The sequence below is a fragment of the Carya illinoinensis genome, chromosome 3, assembly GCF_018687715.1.
Source record: "Carya illinoinensis cultivar Pawnee chromosome 3, C.illinoinensisPawnee_v1, whole genome shotgun sequence".
Taxonomy (NCBI): domain Eukaryota; kingdom Viridiplantae; phylum Streptophyta; class Magnoliopsida; order Fagales; family Juglandaceae; genus Carya; species Carya illinoinensis.
This window is the reverse complement of record NC_056754.1, coordinates 8,013,882-8,041,188: the sequence shown is the minus strand read 5'-3', so window position 1 is coordinate 8,041,188 and position 27,307 is coordinate 8,013,882. Positions and strand designations below refer to the sequence as shown.

The 27,307-nt window shown below is 37.2% G+C and overlaps 1 protein-coding gene and 1 pseudogene across 1 annotated transcript; one reads left to right on the top strand and one right to left on the bottom strand.

Moving 5' to 3' along the window:
• The first annotated feature begins 53 nt into the window (after window positions 1-53).
• Window positions 54-11,309, top strand: LOC122305625 (annotated as a pseudogene).
• An 11,339-nt stretch (window positions 11,310-22,648) lies between these two features.
• Window positions 22,649-25,572, bottom strand: LOC122303027 (COBRA-like protein 4). The gene is made up of 6 exons (XM_043114558.1): window positions 25,334-25,572; window positions 25,124-25,203; window positions 24,335-24,791; window positions 23,818-23,965; window positions 23,435-23,712; window positions 22,649-23,147 (listed from the first exon to the last, which is right to left on the bottom strand). The coding sequence occupies exons 1-6, from the start codon at window positions 25,383-25,385 to the stop codon at window positions 22,864-22,866; spliced, it is 1,299 nt and encodes a 432-aa protein (XP_042970492.1). The 5' UTR covers window positions 25,386-25,572; the 3' UTR covers window positions 22,649-22,863.
• Between the last annotated feature and the right edge of the window lie 1,735 nt (window positions 25,573-27,307).

The window sequence follows — 27,307 nt, the reverse complement described above, 5'->3', positions numbered from 1 at the left end:
CTTTTGGCATCATTAAAAAGGATTGGCAGCAAGTAAATGGACTGAAGAAAACGATGCGTTTAATAGTCACTGTAGATAGTTGAAAAAGGAGCCGTCTGTGACCCGACAAATGCTGCAAAGTCTCGAGGCCTAACTCTATGAATTTAGTGCGGCTGGAGATTTAAACAATCACCTGACGTTGTTGAAAAACGTGATTGAAGGCTCTGAGTTTCTATAAAAAAAATGATCATTTTCATCTATCGGATGCCAAAAAAAAATACATCGCTTCTTGACCTGAGTTCTGTTTTTTCACAACGATAGAATGGCTGAGCAATTCTCTTCCACTAATGTTCCAGACTTGAATTAGGATCATTGACGCATCAATCATCAATCTTCTCTCCTAAGGCCATCAATACCATGATAGGAGCAGAGAACCGTTTTTCTAGTAAGGCTGATTCTGAGATTATTGCAGAATCAAGAATGCTCAGTAGTGAATATGCTACCTCTGTTACGATCATGTCTCAGAAATTAATGCCGAGGGTGAGTGAGATTGATCATCTTAACATGCAAATATCTGAGTTACGACAGAAGCTTGCTAATAAAGATAGTGAGAATAAAAGGCTAAAGCAAGAAAACCAAGAGTTGAAAAAATTTATAGATTGGTATGCTCATAATCTGCAACTACGAATAGAGGAGCTGGAACGAGAAAGGGTTTAGATACAAGGTCAACATCGGCAGATAACAGCAGAGGTTCATCGTTTACTAGAAAAATAGGGACAATCTACTGCTAATCTCGCTGGCTTAGTAAGAAAACTTTTGACAATGTGTGTCCAGCATATCTTGTATTTCTTTTGACTAAATAAGATTTAAAGAGATAATAGTTTGTCTTATTCTTTATACTATCTCTATAAAATCAGTCCTGAAGTTCATCCAATCCGCATTAAGTTTTCTTCTCATCTCTATAACTCATCTGCATTCCTTCAACATTCTCGTTTTAAGCCTTATATTCTTTTCTCAATGGCTCATTCTTCTAACATTTCTCTAGATCCATCCATGAGGCATTCTGCTTCTTAACCTCCTGTCCTTTCTGCAGTTGCCATTGATGTCATGTTGCAGCAAGAAAATAATAATCTAACTAATAAGTCAGATTCTGATGCTATTTATAACTTGGTGAGTCTTGGGACTCGCTACTCTTCCTCTATTGTTGCTTTTTCTCAGCGGCTACAAGTCAAAAATCATGAAGTTGAAAAACTCAAAGAACAAATTGTTGTACTTCAACGAATTGTTCAAGAGTCTCACACAAGGAAATGAATCATTCGGCAGAAGAATAAACAGTTGAAATCTTTATTAGATTCTTCATTCCGTTTGTCGGTTCCCATGGATAAGAATGACATGATATTGTATGAAGAGAATGAGCATCTCAAACATGAGGCTAAGAATCTCAAGTTTATGTAAAAGTATTTAAAAATCTATCTCTATTTTTATTGACTCTGGTCTATCTTTTAAGAGATATTCATAGCATGCATCATACCTATTTCTCTTCTGATCATACATAATTTATCTTCTGATAAAGGTTTTGTGAAAATATCTGCTAACTGATCGTGTGTGTTTGTGAACTCTAGTACTATATCGCCTTTCTGCACATGATCTCGAAGAAAATGATATCTTATTTCAATATACTTAGTTCTAGAAAGTTGTATTGGGTTCTTTGAAAGATTTATAGCACTTGTATTATCACATTTGATTGGAATGTGATTATACATGAGTTTAAAATCTTCAAGTTATTGCTTCATGTAGAGAACTTGAGCATAACAACTACCTGCAGCAACATATTCTGTCTCAGCAGTAGATAGTGCAACAGAATTTTGTTATTTACTAAACCAAGAAACTAGTGCATTACCTAAGAAATGACATGCTCCACTAGTACTTTTTCGATCTATTTTACAGCCAGCATAATATGCATCTGTGTAGCTGATTAAATCGAAAGATGTGTGCTTAGGGTACCATAACCCTAGGTTAATTGTACCACTAAGATATCTAAGAATGCGCTTAACTGCAATTAAATATGATTCTTTTGGAGATGATTGAAAGCGTGCACATAAGCACACACTAAACATAATATCTGGTCTACTGGCTGTTAAATATAATAAGCTACCAATCATACTTCGATATATCTTCGAGTCAATTGGCTTACCGGATTCATCTTTATCAAGTTTAGTTGATGGGCTCATTGGTGTTCCAATTTCCTTAGCATTTTCCATCCCAAACTTCTTCAGTAATTCCTTAATATATTTTGATTGATTGATGAATGTCTCACTTTTTGCTTGCTTAATTTGCACTCCGAGAAAGAATGTAAGTTCTCCCATCATCCTCATCTCAAATTCTTCCTGCATAGTCTTAGCAAAAACTTGACACATATTTTCATTAGTAGCACCGAATATTATATCATCAACATAAATCTGAATCAAAAGAATATCATCATTTTTATATTTAATGAAAAGAGTTGTGTCGATTTTTCCTCTTGAAAAACCTTTTTCAATCAAGAAACCACTGAGTCTTTCTTACCAAACTCTAGGAGCTTGTTTAAGTCCATATAGTGCTTTTGTAAGTTTGAAAACATAATTTGGGAAAATATGATTTTCAAAACCTGGAAGTTGCTCAACATATATCTCTTCATTTATAAAACCATTTAAAAAAGCACTTTTAACCTCCATTTGAAAAAGTTTGAAATCTTTATAATAAGTATATGCAAGTAGCATTCGAATAGCTTCTAATCTTGCGACTGGTGCATATGTCTCATCATAATCGATTCCTTCTTCTTGATTAAAACCTTGGGCTACAAGTCGAGCCTTATTTATAGTAATGACTCTGGACTCATCTTTCTTGTTTCTAAAAACCCATTTTGTTCCAATAATAGTATGATTTTTGGGTCTAGGAACAAGTGTCCAAATATCATTTCTTTCAAATTGATTCAATTTTTCTTGCATAGTTAGAATCCAAGATTCATCAAGAAGTGCGTCATCAATATTTTTGGGTTCAATCTGAGATAGAAAAGCAGTATGATTGCAAATATTTCTAAGAGATGATCGAGTACTTACACCTCGTGAAGGTTCTCCCAAAATTTGTTCCACTGGATGATCTTTAACAAATTTCCACTGTTTAGTTGCATCTTGTATTAAATTTTGATGATCTTTCTTAATAGCTCCATGTTGAACTTCCTCTATTGTTTTCTTTTTGTTGATATTGAGACTTTCCGTAGTATTTATATCTCCTGTTTCTTCATCACTAGATTTCTTAGAGAGTGAAAAATTAGATTCATCAAATACTACATGCATAGATTCTTGTACAGTCAAAGTCTTTTTATTGAATACTCTATAAGCTTTACTATTAGTAGAGTGCCCGAAAAATATACCTTCATCAGATTTTGTATCAAACTTGCCTAAATTATCCCTGTCATTCAAAATAAAACATTTGCATCCAAATACATAAAAGTAACAAATGTTGGGTTTTTTCTCATTCCAAAGCTCATAGGGGGTTTTATCTAATTTCGACCTTAGCATAACTCTATTTATAACATAACATGCAGTACTTACCGCTTCGGCCCAAAAATAACTAGGCAAGTTGTTCTCATTGAGCATTGTTCTTGCCATCTCTTGAAGAGATCTATTTTTCCTCTCTACTACCCCATTTTGTTGAGGAGTTCGAGGAGCAGAAAAATTATGCACAAAATCATTTTCATCACAAAATGTTTCAATATTTTTATTAACAAACTCTTTTCCCCTATCACTTCGAATACTTGAAAAGTATAACCTTTTTCATTTTGAATTCTCTTGCATAACTTAGTAAAGGCATTATGTGCCTCATCTTTATGAGAAAGAAAGATGACCCAAGTATATCTAGAGAAATCATCAACAATAATAAATGCATAATATTTTCCTCCTAGACTTACAATTCTATTTGGTCTAAAAAGATCCATGTGTATCAGTTGTAATGGTCTAGTAGTGGAAATATGTTTCTTGGTTTTAAAAGAAGTTTTTGTTTGTTTACCAAATTGACATACATCACAAATTTTATCTTTAAGAAAATTTATTTTTGGTAAACCTCTCACAAGATCATTTTTTGAAAGTTTGGAAATAAGTTTCATGTTGCCATGACCTAATCTTCTATGCCATAGCCAACTAGTTTCATTTTGAAGTGAAAAGCAAATAGCATCTTGTGAGGTAATTTCTTCAAAATCGATTGTATAAACATTATTGTTTCTAAAAGCAATAAAACAAATATTACAATCATGATCATTCAAAATAATGCACTTATCCATTTTGAAAGTAACTATAAATCCTTCATCACATAATTAACTTATACCCAAAAGATTATGTTTTAGACTTTCAACAAGTAGAACATCTTCAATTATGAGAGAAGATTTATTACCAATTTTACCTATTCCCACGATCTTCCCTTTCGAGTTGTCTCCAAATGTTGCGTGTCCTTCATTTTTGGATCTAAGATCAAATAACTTAGTCTTATCTCCAATCATGTGTCTTGAACATCCACTATTTAAAAGCTACTTGTTTTTGCTTGTGGATGACTTTATGCATACCTATAAAAACAATTAAAATGATTTTTTTTTGTACCCAAGTTCTTTGGGTCCTTTATTTATTAGTATTAGAAGAAACAAGATTCATATGGCCCTAATAGTCATTGTATGATTTCTTCTAATAGGACAAGTATGATAATTATGACCATTTCTATTACAGGAATTGTAAATAGCATATGACATATATGAAGAACTTGAATGATTATAATAATATCTTTTTTTGACAAAATTATTTTTATGAAAGGAATTTTGATTATTGATCTTTGATATAGAAGGATTATCAAAGAAATTTTTATAAGATTTGTATTTTTGTTTTGGCATATATCCCAAACCTGCCTTCTCAAAAACACATCTTTGACTACCAAAAAGTTTTTCGAAATTTCTTTTTCCATTCGTAAAGTTTTCAACAATATTTTCTAAATCGGTTTTCTTCTTATTCAATTCAAGATTTTCATCTTTCAAAATGATACTTTCTTTTCTTAAAATATCAATTTCATTTGTTAAAGAAGAATTTTTCTTTTTCAAAGCAGTATATTTGATACCCAATTTTTTCAAATTCCTCATAAACCTCTTCTAAAACATTTTGCAATTCTTCATATGAAGGATTTTCAATATTATCAAGATTTGTTACATCAATGTTATCTTTAGCCATAAGACAAAAATTTGCTGATTCTTCATTTCTTGCTTCACTATTTAAGCTACTTGAATTATCATCTCATGTAGCGTTCATTGTTTTCTTACCCTTGTTTCGATCTTTCTTTAACAGAGGACAATTTGGCTTGATATGACCAGGCTTATTGCATTTATAACAAATTAAAGTGTCATTTTTACCTGAATCTTTCTTGAAAAACTTTTTGAAAGATTTCCTCAAAAGAGTTTTATTTTTCTTTAAGAACCTCTGAATTCTTCTTGTTATCATCGCAACTTCTTCATCTTTATCTTCATTTTCCTCATCTTCATCACTTTCACTTTCATGAGGAACAGCTTTAAGTGCCAAGCTCTTCTTTAGCTTTCCTTCTTCTTCTCCTCTTTTCAATGTGTACTCATGGGTGATAAGTGACCCGATGAGTTCATTCACTTCGAGCTTCTTGAGGTCTCTAGTTTTAAGAATCGCTGTTACTTTTGATTCCTAACATTTTGGTAGAGAGTTGAGAATTTTTCTTACTATCTCTACCTTGAAATAAATTTTGCCAAGAACTATCAAGTTGTTTATGATGTTAGTAAAACGAGTGTGCATACTAGAAATAGATTCATCATCATTCATCTTAAACATTTCATATTTATGAGTAAGAATATAAATTTTTGATTCCTATTTATGAGTAAGAATATAAATTTTTGATTCATTGACTTGCGAAGTTCTTTCATAAGTAACTTTCAAGTTATCCTAAATTTCTTTTGCCGTAGCACAATTCATTATTCTATTAAACTCATTTCCATTGAGAGCATTAAATAATAAATTCATAGCAGTTAAATTTAAAGTATAAAGTCTATCGTCTTCACGATCAAACTCTTCTTCTTCCTTTTTGACCTTTACTCCATCAACCACTTTTGTTAAAATATAAGGTCCATTTACAATACATTTCCAGATTTCTCGACCTTGAGCCTGTAGGAATATTCTCATTTTAACTTTCCAGAATGAGTAATTATCTCCACAAAAGAGTGGAGGCCGACTGCTAGATTGACTTTCATCAAATGAAGCTGCAATGTTAGCCATAAGATCTTAACTCAAAAGATAGTTAATCTTATAATAGAGCTCTTAGCTCTGATACCAATTGTTGCCCAGATGACTAACACAAGAGGGGGGTGAATTAAGTTGTATTAAAAAAAATAACAATTATAAATCAAATATAAAATATAAAATATAAATAAAATATGAAATAACAATAAATATAAAGAGTAAGTGTAAGAGAGAAGCAAATTCAGTATGTTAACGAGACGAGGACGTAGGCTCGGCCCCACTACCTACGTCCTCGCCTCAAGTTACCCCTTGAAGATTTTCAAATTTACTATTCAACCCCCTTCAGGTGGAGATAGAAACCTATTACACTTTTGAACAACACCGCTACAAAGGATCCATGTAGAACACCCTCTACACGTGCAATCACCTTACACGTGGTGATTCAACTATTCCCCCGTGTAGAATACTTTCTACACGCACAAGGGTTATACACACTCTTTTTTCTGATACAAGAGCTGATAGTGGGTAGATTATCAGAAAACACTCCTTAATGAGTAAAATAAAAACATTACAGCGCAAACTATATCTCTCAAAATGAATAAGGATTAAGCCTCAATGCTTAGAGAAGAGAGAATGAAAGCTTTGAATTAATGTTGCTCTTGGTATTGTGAATGTGAAACTCTCAAATGATCTATTTATAGGCATATGAGAGACTTCATATTCAAATTTAAAAAGATTCATATGTCAAAGACAACATCATTCATTTTTTCAAAAAAATCAAACCTAATCTTTTACTTTTGGTATATGACAAAAGGAGCACACTTTCCTTTTTAAAAAATTCAAATCTAATCTTTTACTTTTTGCATATGACAAAAGGAGCACACTTTCTTTTTCAAAAAATTCAAACCTAATCTTTTACTTTTTGTATATGACAAAAGGAGCACACTTTACTTTTCAAAAAATTCAAACAAAATCATTAACCTTTTGTATAAGTCTAAAAAAACATCAATCACTTTTAAAAATATTCAAATAAAACATGCACATGTGAAAGATGACAATCAATCATCTTTAATATTTTTAAAGTTCAACTCTTTAATCAAGGCATGCACATGTAAAAGATGACAATCAATCATCTTTCAAAATTTTCAAATTTAATTTTCAAAAATATTCATGCACATGTGAAAAATGTATTTTAATGCTTTATAATAAAATATTAATTTTGAGCATTAATCTTAATTTCAAATTTTGAAGAGATTTACAACATTACTCTATAATTTTAATGTGAATTTGTTCCCTTCTTGCTCATGCTTATTTCTTTGATGTGCTTGACTCTATTGTGTGGACAACTTGAGCTTGAAACTCCTTTATTCTTTGAATTCATTTATTATCATTAAAATCTATGTGTAGATTTATAATTACATGAAACTTGAAAATTTATGTTTAACATATATTTATAAAATATTAAAAAAAAAATATTATTTAAATATATAATATTATATTATTATTTTAAATTTAAGATGACTAGTTTAATATGTAGCATTATTTCTATTGGTGTTAAAAACTCTAAATTTAATCCAAATTTGGACTCGACAATGTTAGTCCATGGCCAATACTATCAGAAGTCGGACTTATTTTTTTGAACCGGCTTGCTGAGTGAAGCAAAAGCTGGCTTAGACAGCGTTCCGTCTTCGGTATTTTCTCGTTTCTCGCACTTCAGAGTTCAGTCTTCACTGGAAGAAAGCTTGTGGCGATCAAGAAAATATACATTCATTGAAACAGGAAGAAAATCTTCGCCCGGAAAATGGGCTTTTGGTTGTCACCCATGATAGCTTTTCTCGCCAACTTCACCATTGCGCTTTTGTTTCTGCTTTCCTGCACTTATTTCACTTCAACAGGTTGGCGTATTCTATTTCTTCTCCCTTCTGTCATGCCAAATATGGTATCTTTGCCTGTTTATTGTTTCCATCCATGTATACTTTTTTCAGCTTTTAATCACTCACAAAAAACAATAGTCTTGCCGTTCATGGAACTCCATTTCTTGGGGATGTAGATTGTTATTGACTGATTGGAATAATATTTTCAGAATTTCCCAGGATTTGCTCATTGTATTAAATGACTGAGGAGCTGGTTTTTCCTTTAGTCATATTGAATTTCTATTATTTATCATATTCCGCTAAAATCGTTTATATAAAACATGCTGCCTCATCGAATTGAGATTATGCTGTTCTTCATATAATCATTCGAGTCACCTTCTATGTATAGAAAATGGTGCTACAACAATGATAATTCGGTGGAGTAAGTTGATTTAGCCGTTCAATTTCTTTTGTGAATGAAAATAGTAGAAAGAAGTCTAATGTATCTTTCAAGTTTCATTCCAAAATAGTTGCTGTTTAAATCCTTAGGCGTTTTTACTGCTTGAACAAATTAAGAATTGGCCCTGTTTCTTAATTTATCTTATATTTTTCTGCATCTGATTCTCATTTTTTAGGAGTTGACAGTTCTCTTTCTTATTTATCATGTTTTGGATGGGTTTTTCTTCTTCAGACGCCTATGATGCACTTGACCCACATGGAAATATCACAATCAAATGGGATATAATGAGTTGGACTCCTGATGGCGATGTTGTGAGTATTAGTTTGTTGATATGTATACTTTCTATAATGGAAACCAAGACCTAACAATTTATAATCTCAACTGTTCATGCACATGCTCAAGCTTTTAATCTAAACCTTTTGAGCAATGGAATTATTTTTCTGACATAAAAAAGACACAGTTATTTTTCTGTTTATGTTTCTAATTTGCACCTTGATTATAGTCATGAAGGTTTGCTATGGCAGAAGTAATTCTAAACTCCCATTTTCAACTCAATGGCTGTCTACCATGTTTATCCAAAATTCAGCATCCAAGTTTTTTAGTTCTGTTCTTTTTCAATCCAGCTGCCCTAAACAAACTATACATTTTCAGAATCTGACTTTTTCCATTTGACTAAAACAGGGTAAAATTCTGAGTCGACTAGTTGAATTTTAGGGCATTCCCTTAAAAATTATTGATCAAGGAAGCAGCCTTTGTTATATACAGTCACATTAAGTATTTCTGTGTTCAGCATCTTAAAATCATCTCTTTTGATTGCCAAAGCAGTAGCAACATTAAAAAGGATCAAATTCCCTTTGTGTTATCTGATCAATGTTTCCATCAAATGGACAGGCAGTTGTCCCAAGTACAACTTCCAGCAATACCGTCACATTCAAGCACCAGGGTGGTCACTGGGATGGACTTGGGCAAAGGGGAGATAATATGGAGCATGAATGGAGGCCAAGCCACAGAGCAAGGGGATTGTTCTGGATTTAAAAACAGCTTCCCACATTGCTGTAAAAGGAATCCAACAATTGTGGATCTATTGCCGGGAACACCTTACAACCAGCAGATTGCAAATTGTTGCAAAGGGGGTGTACTCAATTCATGGTTGCAAGATCCAGCTCATGCGGCAGGGTCATTTCAGCTCAGTGTCGGTCGTGCTGGTACATCCAACAAAACAGTCAGAGTGCCTAAAAACTTCACTCTGCAAGCCCCAGGACCTGGTTATACATGTGGACGTGTAAAAATTGTTAAACCAAGTAAATTCTTTACATCAGATAAAAGAAGAGTCACCCAAGCTTTGAGTAAGTTACATAATAAAGATCACATCTATGAATGTCCTTCTCAGTTTTAAGGACCAAGGCAGTACTGTGATATTTTCGTTTTTACAACAGATGACAGATATAAATCTCTTGTGCCAGATTTCATCTACTTTCTCTCTGCGCATGTATATCCTAGTGGCCATGGAATACAGTAATCTTTTTATTTGTGTGGAAGGTTGTTTTCTAATAGCTAATGTGTTATCTCCCTGGAAACTTATTTATCTATATTTATATTAATTGTGTTTATATATACATTTGAGAAAGAAAAATTGAATAAAAGAAATTCTAACTGGTGGTGGTAAATGGGTAGGGTGACTGGGTGAGCTTAGTGTTATCTTAAGTGAAAATGCTACCAATAAGTAGAAATATATCATGATTGAATAAATACCTTAAAATATCCTTACAGCTATATTTGGATTCAAACTCATCTCCCTTTCTTGGCAGTGGCATGGAATGTTACGTGCACATATTCACAATTTTTAGCTAAAAAATCTCCGACTTGCTGTGTCTCACTCTCATCCTTCTATAACGACACAATAGTACCATGCCCTACATGTTCATGTGGCTGCCAAAGCAACATGGAGAAGCCAGGGAGCTGTGTTGAGTAAGTTCTTTTAGCCTCACAGTTAAACTCTTCTCCCACCTTTGTGGATGATATGTTCCTCACATATTATTTTTATGTGCATCTTACAGGGCAAATTCGCCACATCTCGCTTCAGTTGTTCCAGGTTCTGGCAATAACAGCTCTCTGCCTCTGGTTCAATGTACCAGTCATATGTGCCCAGTCCGAGTCCACTGGCATATTAAGCTTAACTACAAGGAATACTGGAGGGTGAAGATCACAGTTACAAATTTCAATCATGGGATGAACTATTCAGATTGGAACCTAGTTTTTCAACTCCCCAACCTTAACAATATGGCCCAGATTTTCAGCTTTAATTACAAGCCATTAAATCCTTATGGAGCAATAAGTAAGTGAGATCCAAACATGGAAATACTCCAGCTTGCTCTTCATTTCTTTTTTTTTTTTCGTTATCATCATTTTCTTTATGGGAAGGGAAGGGATTGGATGGTAATTCTATTATTCTTGGGGCACATTATCTTCTTTTCTTTTTTTCTTTTCTTTTTTTTAACTGGTATTTACTACTGTTATGTATGAAGTGAATGGCAGTTTTTCATGATTTTTCATAATAGATTTGCATGTTTTCCTTCAGTGAATACTGGAAGTTCAGAAAGGGTTTTATCTTTTAACATATTTTGCTTTCCAACAGATGACACCGCCATGCTATGGGGAATTAGGTACTACAATGATTTGCTTATGCAAGCTGGCCCTCTGGGTAATGTTCAGTCAGAGATACTTCTTCGGAAAGATGCATCTTTCACCTTTGAGAAGGGTTGGGCTTTCCCTCGAAGGGTCTATTTCAATGGCGATAAGTGTGAAGCCTATCTGTGGTTGCCAAATGCTAGTTCCCGGAATTACATCTCCTTGCTTATGTTAAATGGATTCGATCACTCTTTCTGAGGATTTATCCTCCTTATATAGAGCATCTTTACATGGCTATGTACAGTCTAATTTGAGCGGGAAGAGTCCCTAAAATTACGCCTGATGTTTAGACCGCAGCGCCGTATGTAGCCTCCCTCTACTTAATAGCTTTGACTAGCCTACCTATATATATATATAATCTAAACTACTACAACTTGATGGACTGTATAGTATTGACAGCCCCCCTCAAATTGATGCCCGTAGATCAACAAGCATCAATTTGCTACTTAAGAAGCAATTTCGATGACGAGTGAGAGCCTTGGTGAAGATATCAGCAATTTGTAGTTCAGTAGAAATATGTGGAAGAGTAATAACACGAGCTTCAAATGCTTCACGGATAGAGTGACAATCGACTTCAATATGCTTCGTGCGCTCATGATAGACAGGATTGGCTGTGATCAGAATAGCACTCGTATTATCGGCATGTAGAGGTGTGGGATCGGTCTCTGAAAAATCTAGTTCAGCAAGCATACCTCGAAGCCAAATAATTTCAGAACAAGCTAAAGACATCGCCCGGTATTCAGATTCCGTAGATGACTTAGAAACTCTGTCTTGCTTCTTACTCTTCCAAGAGATCAATGCATTACCTAAGAACACATACCAACCAGTGATGGAGCGACGTGTATCCGCACAACCAGCCCAATCAACATCGCAATAAGCAACAAGACGAGTAGAGTTGCTAGCCGGGAAGAATAAACCATGGGCAGAAGTGCCCTGAACATAGCGTATGATCCTACGAACAGCAGCCAAATGAAGATGACGAGGAGTCTGAAGAAATTGACTGACTTGCTGTACAGCAAAAGAAATGTCTGGTCTAGCAATGGTGAGATAAACAAGGCTACCCACCAACTTTCGATATAAACTGGGATCAACAAGTAAGTCACCCTCCTCTTTGCGAAGCTTGACATTTAATTCTATAGGTGTATCAACAGAAGTAGCCTCCTGTAGGCCAGCTGTAGCCACCAAGTCACTAGCATACTTATGTTGATTGAGTGAAATACCAGAGGGACTACGATGCACCTCAAGACCAAGAAAATATGTGAGAGATCCAAGATCTTTCATATGAAAGGACTCTAAGAGATGAGTCTTGAGCTGGTCAAGTAAAACAGAATCGGAACCAGTGATCACAATATCATCAACATAAACTAAAAGAACAACAATACCCATGTCTGATTTTCGAAGAAATAATGAAGTATCATACTTGCTCTGCTTGAATGAAAATTGTAATAAAGTTGTGCGGAATTTATCAAACTAGGCCCTCAGAGCTTGTTTGAGACCATAAAGAGAGCGACGAAGCTTACACACATGTGAAGTCGGAGAAGTGAACAATCCCGGAGGTGGTTTCATATAAATATACTCTTTAAGATCCTAGTGAAGGAAAGCATTCTTAACATCCATCTGATGTAGTGGCCAATCACTAGAAGCAGCAAGAGCTAGAATTGTACGAACAGTAGTCATCTTAGCCACAGGAGCAAAGGTCTCTTCATAATTGACATCATATTCCCAAGTGCAACAAGTCGAGCTTTGTAACGATCCAAACTTCCATCAGATTGGACTTTGACTGAATAAACCCACTTGCAACCTAGAGGAACAATGGTGGGAGGACATGGCTCAATGTCCCAGGTGTGATTGGCCTCTAAAGCGGCAATTTCTTCCTGCATAACTTGTCGCTAACAATCATACTTGACAGCATGTGAGTAGCACGTGGGAATATCAAAATTGGATAATGCAGTAGTAAGAGCAGAAGCAAACCACCCATACCTATCCGGAGATGCTGACACTCGAGAAGAGCGACGTACCAAGTGCTCTGAAGGTGCTGCAACTGACTGGTCCTAGAGCATGGTAGGATCAGATATCGGTTGAGCCATCGGAAGAGACTGTGGGCGGGAGCGTCTCGTATACACAATACTTGGTTTAAAATAAGAGTTGACTGGATGAAGATCTGAGAACTGCTGTTCAAAAGGAGGAAGGATCACAGTAGAAGAAGAGGGTATAGAGGACACAGGAAAGAAATGTTAATTTTCAAAGAAAATAACATTCCTAAAAATGCGTGTACGATGTGAAGTAGGATCATAACAAACAAATCCTTTTTGATACACATTATATCCCAAGAACGCACATCTAACTGATTGAGCAGATAATTTATGTCGCTCATGAGGAGATAAATGGACAAAACATACACAACCAAAGATACGGAGATTATCATAACTAGGTTGTTTAGCAAACAAGCAAAAATAGGGAGACTCCATGTGTAAGACTTGGGAAGCTAAACGATTAATCAAGTGAGTAGCAGTTTTCAGAGCCTCGACCCAGAACATGGATGGAACAGAGGATTCTAATAAGAGAGTACGTACCACATCAAGAAGATGGCGATTTTTGCGTTCGGCTAATCCGTTCTGTTGAGGAGTAGCAGGACATGAACGTTAATGAATAATACCTTTAGAAGTCAAGAATGCCTCAAACTCAGTAGACAAATATTCACCACCAGAATCTATACGTAATGTCTTAATAGTCGTAGAGAATTGATTGTCAATATACGCAAAAAACTCAGTGAAAGTATGAAAAACTTCAGATTTAAAGCGAAGAAAATAAATCCAAGTGAATCTGCTATAATCATTAATGAAAGTCACATAATATTTAAATTTTTCATGTGAACTAACTGGGGAAGGTCCCCAAACATCACTATGGATAAGATCAAAGCAGTGAGAAGCTCTACTAGCATGCAAAGGAAATGAAAGAATTTTGCTTTTACCAAGTTTACAAGAATCACATTGAAGAGATAAAGAAGAACGTTCTTCATTATCAAGAAAAACTGAGTGCAATACATGAGATAAAATCTGAGCATTGGGATGACCTAAACGACGATGCCACATCATACTTGGATCAGGAACATTATGACAAGTAAAAGACTTAATAGTTGAAACTGAAGAAAGTACTAGAATAGGTAAATATAGTGGAAACAAACGCCCCACTTTAGGTCCCTTCGCAATCGGCTCCCCCGTTACCTGGTCCTGCACAACACAACCATCACCAGAAAAATGAACAGCACAATTGTTATCAACTAATTGACCAACAGAAATAAGATTTGTGAAAAGTTGAGGAGCAAGAAACACATCAGTAAATTGAGAAGAGGCATCTCCGATAGCAGCTATTGGCAAAGAACTACCATTGGCAGTCTGAATGGCAGATTGACCAGCATAGGGCCGAACATGACACAGAGCAGTAGGAGTATTCGTCATGTGATTAGAATCACCCTAGTCTACATACCAGATTTTAGTTGTATTTTTACCTTAAAACCCCATTGCAGATAATGCTGGAATTAGCATCTGTTGCACTATTTTTGGTATGCAATAATTTGTTGCAGGAGGTGCAAGATTAGAGGAAGCACCGGAGGAAAAGTCATGTGCTATAGAAGTCTGAAATGCTTGAACCTGACGATTTTGGGGGCGTATACGACATTCTTTGATAATGTGACCTTTCTTCTTACAATAAGAACAGTATTTCTTAGGACAATTAGCAGCAATATGCCCATATTCCTTGCAGCAGAAACACTGTAAGGGGCTAGAATGTACAGGCGGTTCTCGTCGTTGAGCAGCATAAGCCATCGGAGAGAACCCTGAACTACTATGAGATTGTTCCAGAAAGGCTTAAGTACTAAGCCTTTGTTCTTCACGAAGTAACTCACCAAAACAAACATCAAGAGAAGGAACAGGAGAACGATTCAGCAGAGAAGAGCGAACAGATTTATACTCGGGGCGGAGTTTCATAAGAAACTGATCACGACGACGAGTCTATGAAGACTTTGAATAGTGGAAAGAGAGGCAATAGGAACATTTGCAGTAACCAAATCAGAATATTCGTTCCAAAGAGTCAGGAACGCCGAATAATAATCTTAGATGGAACGATTGTCATGTGAAAACATGGCAATTGTATGCTCTAACTGAAAACGACAAGCAGTATTATCTTGATGATATACTTTCTTTAAGTAAGTCCACATGAATTGAGCGGTGCGATGAGGCCGTAAGTGGGTGACAACATGTGGCTCAACTGAGCCAAGAAGCCAAGACATAATTCGAGCATCAAACATAGCCCAATCTTTGGATTTATCAGGATTGGGTGCACAATCAGTGCCATCAATATGACTCCAAAGATCTTTTTCCTTAAGAAAAAGTTCAAATTGAAATGCCCACGTAGAATAATTGTTGCCTATAAATTTGATACACACAGGTGCAGAATCCATAGAAGAATAAAAAAAAACCACGCCGTCATTAAATTGCAGAAAATAAAAATAAATCCAGTAGATTTGGACGAAAACTCCTCTTCACTGACACTCCCTCAAAAAAAATAAATCCCAACATCCTCTTCAATCAAAGCTACAGAAAAATGACCGACACATTTCTCTCTACTCAAACGTTCCTCACGTACGCCCCTCCTCCGTTTCTTTTCTTCTTTTTTTTTCACCTAATAAATCACCCGCACGTCCAACGCTCCCCTCATGTACGTTTGCTCAGAAAAATTATATCCTCCCTTGGTTGAAAACTCAAGCACGACACCTCTAAAATAAATCCCAACCGACTCACACTTTACTTTCTCTCCCACGTCAATACTCTCCTCCTCTCTACAAACCGACACACATGCCTGAGAAATTAATCCCGGCCGACTCTAACCCACGTGCTGGAAGAACTACTGCACAACACTTGAAGAACAACTGATTCAGAAATTGCCGAGAAGAGCACCAAATGAAAGGCCGAGAACCTGCAGAGCACCTGCAGAGTACTGTTCTGAAATACTGTTCCGAGATGATGGTGCTGAGAATTTGCATAATACTGTTTGAAAATACTGTTTCGAGATGATGGTGCCGAGAACCTGCAAAATAAACTACTGTGCCGAGAACAACAAAGCCAGTAAGAGACCAGAAACCAGACCTGAGATTTGGAAGGATTCAAGGTTACAAAGCCAGCGACAATGGGGTCTACAAAACTCGAAGAACAGCTTCTCCAAACTGGGAATAAGCTCATGGGTTATGACCCCACAACACTAGAGATTGATCGAAACACAAGAAATTGATCAGAAAAATTTAAGAGAGCTCTGATACCATGTTAAATGGATTCGATCCCTCTTTATGAGGATTTATCCTCCTTATATAGAGCATCTTTACATGGCTATGTACAGTCTAATTTGAGCGGAAAGAGTCCCTAAAATTACGCCTGATGTTTAGACCGTAGCGCCATATGTAGCCTCCCTCTACTTAACAGCTTTGACTAGCTTACCTATATATATATATATATATAATCTAAACTACTACAACTTGATGGACTGTATAGTATTGACAGCTTACACTAATCATGACTTTCTTGTCAGCCTTGACATTCACAAATGCATAATTATAAAGCTTATAATCTCCCGGTCACCTATATGTAATATTCTAAAGTTTTCAGAAGGATCGTATTGACTCCAGTTCTCATGCATTTGGGCAATGACTTCAAGCAGCAGTTAAATTGAGTTTGTGTGCGCTATGATCTCAAGGGCTATTATTCCTTTGTATTGCATACGGATAGGTAAGTTCACTACCTTTTTGCTACTTATAGCTGCAGTACGTATCTTCACATACAAGTGATTGATGTTTTACGTGCAATATCCACAAGCATACTGTAACTGTAGTCCCAATAAGAACTATTAACGAGGATATAGAACTGCTTTCGGATATCTGATGCAGGACATGGATACAAGCGTCAACGTGGTAGCTGCATGCCATAGCTCTTGTTTAACCAATCAGCAGAATGAGGGTGGGACTCCAGCCATGCATCATGTCTAAAATTGAGGCGTTAACAATTCTTTCTGTTTACGAAGATTTCCGTTGATTTGCTTTGTGCTTATTTTGTTTCCTTTCCTCAATTATTAGCCTTATCGATTGCCTACCTTCCTTTTATGGTTTCGGTATATAGTTTGTTCTGAATGTATTGGGAGGGATAATGAACATTTTTTGAATAAGAATTGAGGATCACTATTTTTTTTTCCTAAAAGTTGCATCATTACGGAAAGACAATGCTCTTCTGTTTAATTTATTTTCAAGTTTTCGAGTGCTCTGTTTCTCATTCACATTTTCCGCTACGCCATATTGGCATCAGAGCAAGGTTTTACCTGGCTTGATGGCGATTGACAATACCAATGAGGAGTAACGTGGCATGCAAGCTATTTGGGCAACTGTTAATGCTCAAGACCAGAGGAACCAACAACGCTTTGAAGGAATTGAGCGTATGTTGCGAGAAATCCAGACAGCCATCATAGGTGTTCATGTTGGTAAAAATGAAAATAGAGATGGGGGAGGCCCAAACCACCCAGGAGGAGATCGCAATGTTGCGCATCGACAGAGGAACCAAGCACCAAATGACTCTTCTAGTGATGAGGAAGTAGAAGGGTTTGCTTGTGGAAACCATGAGGCCAGGAGGGTTCCAGAAAACAACAACAATTTTAGAATCAAGATTGACTTGCCTTGTTTTAATGGGCACCTTCACTTTGAGAGTTTTCTCGACTAGATGCTCGAGGTAGAGAACTTCTTTGACTATATGCAAATTCCAGAGGCGCAACAAGTCAAGTTGATTGCTTACAAATTGCGTGGTGGTGCTTCGGCTTGGTGGGAGCAGATGCAAAACAATAGGAGGAGACAGGCGAACAACCTGTATGCGAATGGCCTAAGATGAAACGACTGATGAGGGCTAGATTTTTACCTCCAGACTATGAGCAAATTCTCTACCAACAATACCAAAACTGCAAGCAAGGGGCAAGGACCGTAAGCTATTACACAGAAGAATTTTACCGATTGAATGCTCGTAATAATCTCTCAGAAACAAAGGGACAACAAATCGCAAGATATATGGGGGGTCTGCACTTAGCCATCCAAGACAAGGTATCCCTGCACACCTTGTGGTCCCTGTCGGAGGCAGTTAATTTGGCTATGAAGATTTAGATGCAATTGGCCACGCCACCATTGAGAACACCAACTCAAGCGCCACAAGCAAAACCTACTATTTAACAACAACAATCCAACGACTCACGACCATACAGCAGATTCCGAAAGGGAGAAAGTAGCACTCAAAATACGAAGACCCCAGTACACAAAGAAGGGGGAGGTAATAACCCATATGCGAGACCCACAACTGGGAAATGCTTTCGGTGCAATCAACCAGGGCATCGATCCAATGAGTGCCCCACACGACGTTCAGTTCATGTAATAGAAGAAGCAGAGGATGATCCGAGGGAAGGGACACCAATGATGATGATGCAGTCAAGGGGATGAAGGAGAATTTGTTAATTGTGTCATTCAAAGAATTTTGCTAGCACCGAAACTAGAAGAGAGAAGCCAGCGACATTCAATTTTCAAGACAAGGTGCACCATTAACAACAAGGTATGCAATGTGATAATTAACAGTGGAAGTTGCGAGAACATCATATCTAAGGCACTTGTGAATGCATTAGAATTGAAGATGGATAAACATCCACACCCTTATAAGATTAGCTGGATCCGAAATGGGGCTGAGACTAGGATCAGTAATGTCTGCCGTGTTCCTTTCTCTATCGGAAAGTATTACAAGGATGAGGCTATGTGCGGCGTGGTTGATATGGACACGTGTCATATTCTACTTGGGAGGCCTTGGCAATTTGACATAGATGCCACTTACAAGGGGCATGAAAACATTTATTCGTTTTGGTGACAAGACTGAAAGATCATCTTGATGCCCCTAGGAGACAAAGAAACCAACTCCTCACAGGTTGAAGAGAAGAGCACTCTGTTTACAATCAGTGAGCACCAATTCATGGAAGAAGCAAAGGAAACAGGGGAGATATGGACTTCGATGGTGAAAGGGGAAGAAGAGAATCAATCCCATGATGTGCCTCCACAAGTGCAGTATCTTTTGACTGAGTTTGAAGGTCTCACACCACTAGAGATACCTGAGGTGCTACCACCAATGCGTAATGTCCAGCATCACATTGACTTGATACCCGGCAAACTTGCCACATTATAGGATGAGCCCAAACGAGCACCATATTCTGCAAGGCCAGGTGGAGGACCTCCTTCGTAAGGGGCTGATCAGGGAAAGCATGAGCCCATGCGAGGTACCCGCGCTACTTATGCCAAAGAAAGATGGGAGTTGGCGGGTATGCGTGGATAGCCATGCTATCAATAAAATAACGATAAAATACCGGTTTCCCGTCCCTCATTTAACTGATTTGTTAGACATGCTTGCAGGGTCCAATATTTTTTCAAAGCTTGATTTACGGAGTGGGTATCATCAAATAAGGATACGCTTGGGAGATGAATGGAAGACAGCGTTTAAAACCAAAGAAGGCTTGTATGAGAGGTTGGTTATGCCGTTTGGTCTCTCAAACGCACCAAGCACTTTTATGCGCGTGATGCACGAAGTCCTCAAGCCTTTTCTCAGGAAGTTTGTGGTGGTTTATTTTGATGACATTCTAACTATAGCCATAGTGAGGATGATCACCTGAGTCACCTAAGGGAAGTCCTTTCAGTATTGTCCCAACACAAACTATACATTAACCTGAAAAAGTGCACGTTCTTGAGTAGCAGCTTATTCTTTCTCGATTTTGTGGTGAGTGCTGAGGGGATTCATGTGGATGAGGGGAAGGTGCACGCTGTTCGAAACTGGCCGATGCCCACCACTATCGCTCAAGTTTGTAGCTTCCATGGCTTGGCCACTTTTTACCGCATGTTCATTTGGAATTTTAGCTCGTTAGTGGCCCCCATCACCAAATGTATGAAGAAGGGACGTTTCATGTGGGGAAAGGAACAAGAAGAAAGTTTTAACAATATTAAAGTGAGACTATCCACTGCGCCCGTACTAGCCCTCCCCAATTTTGATAAACTACTTGAGGTAGAATGTGACGCCTCTATGGTCGGAATAGGAGCTGTTTTGTCCCAAGAGGGGCGCCCAGTGGAATTCTTTAGTGAGAAGCTAAACGAGGCTAAGCGAAAATGGACCACTTACGAGCTAGAATTTTATGCAGTCATACGGTCATTAAAACATTGGGAACATTATTTGATTCAACGAGAGTTTGTCCTCTATAGTGACCATCATGCTCTCAAATTCATAAATACTCAAAAAAATTTGAAGCGCATGCATGCTAGGTGGGTCGGTTTCTTGCAAAAGTTCACCATGGTACTCAAGCACAAGTCAGGACAGCAGAATAAAGTGGCCGACGCTCTCAGTTGACGTGCATCCATACTCATCACAATGAGGACTGAGATCACAAGTTTCGAACAGCTCAAAGACATGTATGTTGACGATGACGATTTTGCTGAGATATGGAAGAAATGTGCTCTAAAGCATCCAACTTCAGATTTTCATATTCAGGATGGATACCTTTTTCGAGGGAATCAACTTTGCATTCCTCAAACGTTGATGCGTGAACACCTCCTTTGTGAGCTGCATGGAGGCAGGTTGGGGGGCCATGTGGGTCGAGACAAAACCATCTCAATAGTGGCTAAGAGGCATTTCTGGCCTCAGTTAAGAAGAGATGTTGGGAGGTTTGTACAAAGATGTTTAGTCTGTCAAGTGAAGAAAGGTCAGTCGCAAAACACAGGGCTATACACACCACTACCGGTACCTCAGAATATTTGAGAGGACCTAAGCATGGACTTTGTGCTTGGACTTCCATGTACTCAACAAGGCGCTAATTCGATCTTCGTAGTGGTGGACAGATTTTCTAAGATGGCGCATTTTATCCCTTGCCGAAAGACTTCAGATGCATCAGGTGTGGCTCACTTATTTTTTAGAGAAATTGTCCGCTTGCATGATGTACCTAAGACAATTACTTCTTACCGCTACATCAAATTCCTTAGCCATTTTTGGATCACATTGTGGAAGAAGTTCGGGACTTCTCTCAAGTATAGCAGTACATGTCACCCACAAACTGATGGCCAAACTGAAGTGACCAACCGAACACTTGGCAACATGTGCGTTGTATCTCTGGGGATAAGCCGAAACAATGGGACTTGAGTCTTCCACAAATTGAATTTGCATTCAACAGTATGACTAATCGTTCAACTGGAAAGAGTCCCTTCGAAATAGTCTACACCTCACCTCCAAAGCACACTCTGGATTTAGTCACCCTTCCCAAGACTCCTGGAATAAGCGTGGCAGCTGAGAACTTGGCAGAGAGAATTCAAGGCGTACAAACGGAGGTGCGCAACAGCTTAGAACAAGCAAACATGAAATACAAACAAGCTGCAGACAAGCATTGATGGGCCAAAATTTTTCTAGAAGGGGACTTGGTGATGGTTCATCGCAAGAATCGTTTTCCAGCAGGCACCTATGGCAAACTTCAAGATAGAAAATATGGCCGTTGCCGCATCCTGAAAAAAAATTAATGACAATGCTTATGTTGTGGAACTTCCAGAAAATATGTCGATCTCACCTACCTTCAATGTGGCAGATTTGTTTGAGTATCACCCTCCTGATGAGCAGTTTAATGCAAACACAAACTCGGAGACAAGTTTCTTTCTAAGTGGTGGGGAACTGATGCAGGACATGGATACAAGCATCAACATGGTAGCTGCATGCCATAGCTCTTGTTTAACCAATCAGCAGAATGAGGGTGGGACTCCAGCCATGCATCACGTCTGAAATTGAGGCGTTAACAATTCTTTCTGTTTACGAAGATTTCCGTTGATTTGCTTTGTGCTTATTTTGTTTCCTTTCCTCAAGTATTAGCCTTATCGATTGCCTACCTTCCTTTTATGGTTTCGGTATATAGTTTGTTCTGAATGTACTGGGAGGGATAATGAACATTTTTTGAATAAGAATTGAGGATCACTATTTTTTTTCTGAAAGTTGCATCATTACGGAAAGACACGGCTCTTCCATTTAATTTATTTTCAAGTTTCCGAGTGCTCTGTTTCTCATTCACATTTTCCGCTATGCCAATATCAATATGCTTTTTGTCCTTGTTCCTCTTTTTTGAACCTTCGAGCTTGTTGATTCAATTAAATCACATTCCGTGATGGATCAAATAGCCATTTTTCATGTAACTCAAATATCTTATTTATAAGGTACTACTGAAAATAAGATTGAGCTCTTTCGCCCAGTAGAATGCTTACCTTTTCAATATCCCTGCTTAGTTTCCACAGAACAATGAAAGAGAACAAAAACAACAAAATGTAGGCAAAGACTTGTATATATCACAATGCAATATTGCAATCAAATTACAAATACCATCCCGGAGTCATATTAAGTTTTTCTTTGCACAAGTTCCACCAGTTTGGTCCTTTTAAAATGTTGAATCTTTTAAACGTTTGCTCACTTTTGTCTGTGTCAAAGTATCCCTTAGCTTCAAAATTTTAGATACTGCACATTTCCAGAGTCTAGGTGATCCATCACCAGAGAGATATCAACAGGAAAAGCAATGAACAAATCAATGTTGACAAAGCAAATAGGTTATTGGGGGCAGAACTCGGTAAAAATGGATATGTATCAGGTGGGGGCAGCATGCACTCATCGCCATTGAAGTAGACTTTGCGAGGAAATGCCCATCCCTGCTTCAAGGTGAAAGTGTTCTTGTCTTTTCGAAGAAGCAACTCCGATTGAATATTCCCTAATGGACCAGCTTCCATAAGCAAATCATTATAGAATTTCATGCCGTAAAACATACCCGTGTCATCTGCATACACAGGAAAAAGCCATGTTAATTAGAATATTGAGCAGTGCTGTTCTTCGTTCTAAATTTTGTCATATCCAACCTTATATACTGGTTGACATGATCTAATATAAATTGTTTCATATTCCTTCCATTTAAATAGACAGCTGCTTTAAATGTGAAATCAGTCGTAATTGGGGTATGACAAAATCTAGGATAAAAATAGTTTTTCTCTAGAATAGTATCACACCATACAGACATTGAACCCTGTATATAACTAGCGTGACAGATGGAAATCTTTTGACACTTACTTATGGACTCATAGGGAAGAAGAGGCTTGTAGTCAAAGCTGAAAACTTGTGTCACGTTATTAAGATTTGGATGCTGTACAACGAGACTCCAGAGTGTGTGATTCATCCTATAGTTAAAGTTTGTAACGGCAATCTTCACACGCCAATAGTCTTTATAGTTGAGTTTCACATGCCAGTGCACGCGGATGGGGCACATGTGGTGTGTGCACTGCAGCAGCGGAGAGTTGTCTTTCCTCGGCGTGTTTATTCCCTTCACTTGAAGAATTTTGGAGTTGCTTCTGTTAAAAAAAAAAATCATTCATAGAATATTTTAGTTATCATTGCATTCGCTACGACTTCTTGATTGTGTTGAATCCAAGATATGTTGAAAGCAAAAGACTAACTTGACACAGTTGTGCTTGTTCTGGCAACCACAAGCACAAGTGGGGCAAGGAGTGATTGTTTCATTGTAGAAGGATGAGAAAGAAACACAACAACTCGGGTTTTTCCTGGCAAGAAACTGCGAATAAGTGCAGGTCACGTTCCATGTCACTGCATGAAAAGATTAAATATGTCAGCAGTTCCTATAAAATCATAGCGACAGATTTAGGACTCGACAAAATAGATATATAGTATGTTACACGAGTTCTTCTGGAGTATTTTTAAAAACTTGATTTAATGTGGGAAGGCTGCGAATAGAATATTAATGCAATCTTCTAGAACTCCATTTTATTTTGAAGAAGAGTACAGATTCCAGAAACATATGAAAGCTTGGAATTTAGTAATACAAAAGAGTTCAAGTTCCTGTTGCCTAACATAAACTGTTCTGCTTCGAGTCTCTAATTTATTTCTAATTAGCAATCAAATGAACAAATGATGAAATGATAACTTTGGAGTCTCATAAAATTTAGATACACTTACTGAGTGCCTGAGTCTTGCGGCGGCGGTCTGATGTGAGAAAAACGGTGGAAGGCACAACCTTTGCCGGGCCGCAGGTGTACCCTGGCCCTGGACCTAACAGGGTGAAGTTCTTGGGAAGTTTCACAGTCTTGTTTGAAGTACCAGCTAGCCCCACGCTCACCTGGAAGGCTGAGACAGCAGCTGTTGGATCTTGGCCCCATGCTGCCAACACACCGCCTTTGCAACAATTCGAGAATTGCTGGTTGTAAGGAACTCCAGGGAGAAGATCCACAATTGTGGGATTTTTCTGGCAACAATGAGGTACGTTTCCTTTGAACTTGGAGCAGTCTCCTTGTTCAGTGGCTTGAGCCCCCACCATGGACCATATCACTTCCTTCTTAGCCCATGTCCATCCTAAGCTCCAGCCTGGGCTCATGATGTGGCGGTACATTTGGAAGTTGTTCATTGTTACAACCGCCTGCCATATTATTTGGAGAAAAAACATAGTGATCCATTCCATTCTAAATCTTTTCAGTACCACATATATATTTAAATATTTTGTTACAAGATTGCCAATTTTGGCATAGAGAAAACGTGGTGGAAAATATATGGACAGTTTTGATATCCTTGGCTATTGAAAATGTTTCTTTCGAGTTATATATAACTTGGTTTTCTCTTGGTTTACCAATTTAAGTTAGCCATGATAACTGGTAATTAGTGTAGATCGATTGTTGAATTTTCAACAGAGAAATTGGCAATTATGAGGTTTTCCACATTGATGAGAAGAGGATTTGTTAAACTTTTACTCACCACGTAGCCATCTGGGGTCCAAGACATGACATCCCACTTAAGCGTAATATTTCCATTTGGATCCAAGGGATCATATGCAACTGCATTTAGAAAACAGAAACATTAGGACTCAAAAAAGAGAAGCCAGTTTTTATAAAACCGAAAGCAGAACCTTGAAAAAAAGAAGTCTGTCAACCCATTCTGGATTGAGGGAACCATGCATAAGCTTACCCGCATAAGAAAGCAATGCAAGGAAGAAGAAAGCTGAGACGATAAATCTCATAGTGTCAGAAACTCAGCTAATATTTCTGATATTGCAGATTTGTTTTGAGTCCAATGTCTGAAATGCTCAGCGCTTCCGAGGGTCGTTGGCCAAGTGAGATGGGTACCAGTTTGGTATGTATACAATAGAGAATAACAGAGATCGTTGTAAAGGAAATGTCAGGTTCTAGAGATGGCTCACCTAATGGTGGTTAGTTACTCATAAAATATTGTCAAGTCGGTCTCGATCGCTCCATCTTTATGAATTTTTCTTGTTGGCTTCCCATAACTTGAAGTAACGGCTAGGTTAGTGAACAGGCGGGAGACGCAAAGACTATAGTACTACAGAGTGAACGCAACATTCCAACGGTTCTGGACCCCTGGTACCTGAAGTTGGAAGGTGACTGGTAACGGGGTAGGTAGACCAAGCTATGAATTTACCCCGATAACCCTGGTAATTTAAGGAGCGATACCATCATTCTAAAAAGAACTAGATATGCATGTAGAGATCTATGTACTGTATCATAGTCATTTTATGTCCACCATGGCCATTCTGGTCATGTGTGCTGGTAACTGTTGTGTGTCCCTTGCTTAGAACTCGTTTGTTGTTGCCGACTAGTTTCTGAGTCTTCCTTTGAAACCTCGCCATCTGCATGTTTTGAGTCAGAAGAAAGAGTTTGAAGCAAGCAAAACGTGTAAGAGGACAAGTGGCGAGTCGCTTTTCTGGTAAAAAGGACATCCCCTCTGCATATATGTTCAACTGACTCGGATGCTTCAACAATAAAATTTCTGGAATACCTCCATTTGAAGTCTTCGGCCACTAGGCGCCTGTGGCCCTGCCTTGCACTGCGTCCCGAACCTTTAATTAATAATGAGTTATAATACAACAAGACTTTAAAAGAGTTAAAATAGTGGATTTTGTAGAACTCACTTCTTGTATCTATGTCACTTCCATTTGAGCTCCATATATTAGATCGAGACATCATCCTAAATTTTCGTTAATTTATATAATCATCGTGCAATGACATTGTCTCAAGGTTTAGAAGATTTGATCCCATTAAAGGAATCGAGAATCGAGCTTTTGGGGCCTGATCCTTTACGAGTAATCAACTTACTTCTGTAATCCCTCTAGGTGCAACTTTAGGCAAAATTGGTCCAAACATCAAAATTTGGTACGCATCTGTTGATTTTTATCTTTTGCATAGTGATTAGCCTCGTTAACTTAAAAGAAAAACTTATCCCGTCCATCGGAGAAACTTGTGTTAATGCCTTACTTCAAGTGATTGAAAGTCGAAGATCATCTGGATCACATTCAGCACTTGCAACAACAAGATTCTGACCTAAAATATTATGTCAACAAAAAGGTTTATTAGAGTATTCACATCCGGATGAACAAAAATCTTCTTAAATTTTAGCTAAAAATCATCTTTTTCTAAATTTTTTTTTAAATTTTATCCACCTTTCAAAAACTTCATATATCTCTCCCTATTTGTTCTCTATTCTATTCAAATAATCTTTCTAGAATTTTTCTTTATTATTTTTCCACTTGTTTATTTGTACATCTTTTAACTACTTAATTTTTTTGTCTTTTGGGGAAAGGGCGGAAGATTTTTTTTTTGTTTTTTTCCCATTTTCATAATTATTTAGTTATTTATTGTACCCATGTTTTCGATTATTTAACTGTAATGATTTTTATAAACTACTATTCTCTCTAAACAATAATATTTTTAAAATCAATGCTTTCATAACAATAATATTTTTAAAAAAATCATATTTTTACCAATGGTCAATTTTTCTAAAAGGAAAAAATTGGATCGTCTCAATAGTGAAATTTCTTTAAATTTTAACTATAACAAATATGATTATAAGAGAAAGTATAGATGATTGAAAGAAAAATTTGTTCTACTGATTAAAATAAATATTTGTAAAAAATAATTTATAAAT

Bases quoted from the DNA above. Each gene is read 5' to 3' on its own strand.
- LOC122303027 (XM_043114558.1), bottom strand. From the start codon at position 25,385: ATGAGATTTATCGTCTCAGCTTTCTTCTTCCTTGCATTGCTTTCTTAT. The intron at 25,204-25,333 runs GTAAGCTTATGC...TTCTAAATGCAG, and splicing joins TGCATTGCTTTCTTATGCGG to TTGCATATGATCCCTTGGAT. The intron at 23,966-24,334 runs GTAAGTGTATCT...CTTTTCATGCAG, and splicing joins CCGCAAGACTCAGGCACTCA to TGACATGGAACGTGACCTGC.